Source organism: Quercus suber, unplaced genomic scaffold, assembly GCF_002906115.3.
Source record: "Quercus suber isolate HL8 unplaced genomic scaffold, Cork oak 2.0 scaffold_755, whole genome shotgun sequence".
Lineage (NCBI taxonomy): Eukaryota > Viridiplantae > Streptophyta > Magnoliopsida > Fagales > Fagaceae > Quercus > Quercus suber.
The window spans coordinates 276,698-282,561 of record NW_027070191.1 but is presented as its reverse complement, the minus strand read 5'-3'; the positions used below and the strand labels follow the sequence as shown (position 1 = coordinate 282,561).

At 36.2% G+C, this 5,864-nt stretch overlaps 1 protein-coding gene across 1 annotated transcript; it reads left to right on the top strand.

Annotated features, from left to right (window-relative positions):
- Positions 1-256: 256 nt before the first annotated feature.
- Positions 257-2,923, top strand: LOC112038329 (G-type lectin S-receptor-like serine/threonine-protein kinase At5g35370). Its single transcript, XM_024071138.2, has one exon. It carries the CDS (start codon positions 257-259, stop codon positions 2,870-2,872), a length of 2,616 nt encoding a protein of 871 aa, XP_023926906.2. The 3' UTR covers positions 2,873-2,923.
- Positions 2,924-5,864: the final 2,941 nt, after the last annotated feature.

The window sequence follows — 5,864 nt, the reverse complement described above, 5'->3', positions numbered from 1 at the left end:
GGACCAGAAAAACAAAAATTCTAGTGCCTGAAAAAACCACAGTTGTGAACCTGTGTCGGTATCCAAGACTTTCGTTCAATTAATGCATTTATCACAACAAAAAGTAAGTCTGTACGTGACAATATGACATAACTATCCAAATGGAGGAGCCGAAGACCAAAAACACCCACCTCTTCTAGCTCCACCACAATCATCATCATCATCATTCTGCTTGAAACCAACCCCAATTTTTTTCTACACCTTTTGCTCTGCGTGCATGGGTTGCTTCTCATTCTCATTCTTCTTCTTTATATGCTTCGTTTTCCTTCCAACTTTTACTTTCTCAGCCCCCATTTCCACCCACTCAATAAGCCCCGATTTCACAGCCTCCAACTTCCAATTCATCGACACCAGTGGCGCTTTTTTACGCTCTCAAAATGGTACTTTCAAAGCCACAATTGATGCCAGACCATCCTCCTCAAAATATTACTTCTCTATCGTCCACAGTGCCACCAACATCATAATCTGGTCAGCCAACCGCGACAGACCCATGTCAAGCTCTGACAAGTTGTCACTAACTGTCAACGGCCTCACAGTCACAAACCAAACTGGTCAAACACTCTGGTCAACCCCGCAATTCAACTCTGATATTTCTGCCATGCAGCTTTCAGAGACAGGAAATCTCGTTTTAGTTGATGCAGGAAACAATACGTTGTGGGAGAGTTTTGATCATCCGACGGACACTATTGTCATGGGACAGAGAATTCCTATTGGAAAATCATTGCAAAGCGCTGTGACAGACGAGGACATGTCGGTGGGTGATTATCAACTTGAAGTTACTGACAGGGATGTGGTGCTACAATGGAATAAGATGAATTATTGGAAATTGTCCAGGGATCTAAAGTCTGTCAGGAATTCTAACAAGGCCGTATCGTTGATGGTGATGAATGGTACAGGTTTGTATTTGCTAGCAAGTGATAATTCCACGGTTGTTCATGTAGCTTTGAATGGTTGGTCAAGTTTTAGGAGTGGTAAGTTGGGTCCCGATGGCAGATTTAGCATCGTCAGACCTCGGAGCGATAAATGGGAGTTAGAATTTGCAGGACCATTTGAGGATTGTGATCTTCCTCTCTATTGCAAAGAAGTTGGATTGTGCAAAAGAAAGCCTCTGGGTGGAATTTGTTCTTGTTTACCAAAATTCAGTTATCAAAACAATGGTGATTGCATGCCAGTGAACCGTTCCCTTTCTCTGCCTTCAGCTTGTAGTGCAGCTAGAAATGGAAGTCAATTGAATTCCTCTATTTCCTATCTAAAAGTCGGCCCTGGTATGGATTATTTTGCCAATAATTTCAGGAAGCCCGTGAAAAATAATGTAACGTTGTCGGTTTGCCAAGATTTATGCTCTCAAAGTGGTTCTTGTTTGGGCTTTTTCCATGAAAATTCTTCTGGTTCTTGTTATCTTCTTGAAAACCATTTAGGTTCTTTCATTTTGACAGACCCCAGTAAGGACCGTTTGGGTTATATTAAAGTTTTGGTTGGTTCTTCTCATGGAAACTCAATTGGGTCTAACATAAATCAGAAACAAAACTTATCAGTCGCTGTTTTGGTACTATTACCATTAACAGTATTCTTAATGCTAATAGTGTTTGTAATCATTGCAATCCTTTGGTTAAGGAAAAAGCGGCTTTCTAAAACCGAAATTGTAAAACTAGACCGGAGTAACTCGTCATCGTCTGCAGAGCTAGAGATGATCTGTATCCCAGGCTTACCGAGAAGGTTTGATTATGAAGAGCTTGCAGCTGCTACTGAGAACTTCAAGACTCAGATTGGTAGTGGTGGATTTGGTACTGTATACAGAGGTACCCTGTCGGACAAAACTGTTGTGGCGGTCAAGACTAGTTTGGGAATCCAAGGGAAAAAAGAATTCTGTACTGAGATTTCAATAATTGGGAACATCCACCATGTCAATTTGGTTAGATTGAAAGGTTTTTGTGCACAAGGGAGGCAGCGCTTTCTTGTTCTTGAGTATATGAACAGAGGTTCATTGGGCAGTACACTCTTCGGTAATGGTCCTGTTCTAGAATGGCAAGAGAGATTGAAAATAGCCATTGGAACAGCAAGGGGGCTTGCTTACTTGCATAGTGGATGTGAGCACAGAATCATCCACTGCGATGTGAAGCCAGAAAACATTCTCTTGAACGACAATTTACAAGTGAAAATCTCAGATTTTGGGCTGTCCAAGCGGCTAAATCCTGAACAATCTTTTCTATTTACAGCAATGAGAGGAACTCGAGGCTATCTTGCACCTGAGTGGATAATGAGTTCCACAATTTCCGACAAGGCTGATGTATATAGTTATGGATTAGTTTTACTAGAGATTGTGAGGGGAAGAAAAAATTGTTCAATACAAACATGGAGCCATAGCACAAAAACTAGTAGCAGTGAAGGAAATGCCCCATCCTCATCCCCTTCTGTTTCGGAACACAGACTAATATATTTCCCTCTATTTGCGCTAGAAATGCATGAGCAGAGAAGGTACTTGGAACTGGCAGACCCGAGGTTAGAGGGACGCGTGACAAGCGAAGAGGTTGAGAAGCTAGTGCGGATTGCCTTGTGTTGTGTGCATGAAGATCCAGCGCTGCGGCCTTCTATGGCTCACGTTGTTGGCATGTTGGAAGGTGGGTTGTCTTTGGGTGAGCCGAGGTCCGAGTCACTAAATTTCTTGCGGTTCTATGGCCAGAGATTCACCGAGATGTCAAGAATGGAAGGGTCCAATGAACTGAAGGACTTGGGGTTGTATCCAGATATGAATGCTACTTCGAATAGTGCCGCAGGTGTTTCATATAACCCAATGTCTTACATCTCTTCACAACAACTTTCTGGCCCCAGGTAGTGCTCAAAGTTTCTGTACTAGTTACTAGGAAATATTGGCTCAATAAGGATGTGTATGTGTGAGAGTTTTGGCTGCAGGTTTCTGAACCGGCAGACTCTCTATGTTTGAATTGTATCTACCAATATTGCCTGCAATTTTCGTTGCCCAATTGTAGATATGCAGGTTTTGGTTCTCTTGGCTTAGATAGTAAAATTATTGTCAAATAGCATGGTAGAAGCTTCCAACTTTGTGACTCTTCATGGTTGATCTTATTTGATTTTGATATGAAAAATTGGTTTTATCATTAATACTTTGGAGTTCCGTCAGGCCTTGTATAATTTGAACAGTTCCAATTGCATCAACTAGTCCTCCATATTTAACCAAAATAGTTAAATAATAAAGATAACAATTAATGCTGCTTGCAAACTTTCTTTCTCAAATATCAATGCATCAGTTCTTGCTCTCCCTCCATTGGAACTTATTACAGAAATTTGGTGTCTTAGTGTAATTGTGTAATATATATCAATATAGCACAAAGACGGTATAACTCTTCATGGTATGCTCAATATGAATTTCGACTGCAATTTGGCCGATGTGCTTGATATCTTGGAGCATTCTGTCCTGTTATTTGAATTGATCAATCTTGGCCAAATCTGCTTTGGCTACAGGTGGTGACTTGCAATTCTTAGCATGTTAAACCAACATCGACCAAACCAAGGTTTTATCTTTACGGACCAAATTAAAAATGAACCAAAATTATTTGGACAATAAAAATTAAGACATACCAAAACTTAGGATTAACAAAGTTAGTACCTTTCCCTCACCAAAAAAAAATTAATTAATTAAAAAAATAAAAAAAAATTAAATTAAATTAAAAAAATAAAATAAAACAAAGTTAGTATCTATTTAGAATTAACAAAAGGAAAAGATTTAACTCTAACCACCAATAGGAAGATGACATTTGTCATTGTTATGTGCAATGCACATGATCACTTAATTACTTGGGTTGAGTGACAAAGATAAATATTATCTTTCTATTGGTGTTTAGAGCCAAATTTTGTCGTTAAAAAATACTTCATCCGTCTCACTTTGTTTGTCCTGTTTGAAAAGTCAAATTTTTTAGGGAAACATCATTTATTGTCTTGTTTATTTTTTAAAAATGTATAAGTTTCCAAAATTATTCTTAAATAAATTTATCAAAAAATTGAATTAGTAAATTAATAGGGGTATAATAGGAATATTAATAAATTAATGACTTTTATTTTTAGAAACAGGACAATATTTTGGAACATCTCAAAATAGAATAGAGGACAAACAAAGTGGGATGGAGGGAGTAGTAGAATTTTTCTCACAACCAGCTTGGAGGCGAGTTCCTCCAACCCACTACATAGCAACTCAACAAATTATCCACGTGTACTTCTAGTTACATGACCTATTTAATATAGTCAAGTGACAAATTAATTATATAATTAAAATGTGATTTAATATACATTGATAGTTTTTTAAACCACCACATGTTAGTTAAAAGAGATTTCTCCAATCCGGTTTGGAGTAAAACATTCTCCATAACAAAATATAAACAAAATAAAAGAAATAAAATTTTCTTGATACATTTTAACTCAATCATTTATGATATATCAAAATTGAAAATCAACATTCTTTTAAATCCCGAAAATCATTTATGATTGATTTTGTACTAAATTTCATAACAATTTCACTTTCCATATATGAAATCAAATATTCCTTTAGAATCTCATCTTCCATTTTGTTGCAACATTTTTGTTAGGATTTGAATATCTAGATTTATATTGGAAAACATATAAATAAAAACTTGTCTTGTTATAGTCTTTATAGCCTATGAGAATTTCTAGACAAGTGCACAAGCTTCTGGTATTCAGTGTAAAAGAACATGAATTCGATTGTTTTAAGCTATTTAGGAATTAAAAATTTCGATCGATCAAAGTGTGATTATGCAGATTCAGATTTTCAGCCGGCCAACCCATCAAGTAATTAGGGTTTTAGATCTATTTCACTTAGTAAATAAAGGAAACTATAAGAAACGTTTTAAGAATACTTTGGAGCTACTTAGTTGAAATAAAAAAGGTTTTATACCTTCTCCTTTCAAAGTCAATACTGGAAATCAATCTACATATAATCTGAATTGATAGATCTGAAGTTCCTGGATACTAGTCATCAAAAGTGTAGATCTAAACCTTCAAATGTGATCTTGAAGTCATGAATTGGAGGTCTACGTTTAAGAAAACCTTCAATGGTGGTCTTGGAGTCATGGATTGGAGGTTCACATTTGAAACACATTCATAGTAGAAAATTCTGTGGATCCCAAAGCTCATTATATCTTTTGTTTCATGGATTGGAGGTTCACGTTTGCCCCAAGTTCTTCCTATGAAACTATTTTGTTTCATTGGTATCCCAGATCATTATATCTTGTCTCATTTATATTTCTGCACTTGCATGATATTAATGATTGTTTATTTAACCTAAGGCTTCTATAATCAACCAAATTATGAAGTTGACCTTAAAACTGGTTAAATACATTGTTTTGATAGAGGTCTAAACCCAACAATCTGTTTTGATAATATTCATGTTTTAAAAATACTTATTTCATTGGGGGTTATAAAATGAACTAAGTCATTCATAAATAGCTTGTTCTTAGTGTGAAGAAAAGTTTGTTTACATTTGTTTGTTTATAAATAAGCCAAGTTTGATTCTTAGTTTTAGGCTTATTTAATAAATGGGGCAAGCCCAAGGAAAAAAAAAATCAAAATGCTTGTGAAAATACAAAACAATCAAGGGCTTGGTAATAAGTTTGATATGGGCTTAATGAATAAACTCATACCTTAGTGAGCCTTTAGTTAATTGGGAGTTAGGGCCACTTGTCCAAACCAAAACTAAATGGCTTTAAGCTTTGATATGATATGGATGCTAGTTATATTTGGGATAACTTTACAAGAGTTATACCTTATTTAAACCATTCCTATTAGATTTAACTATG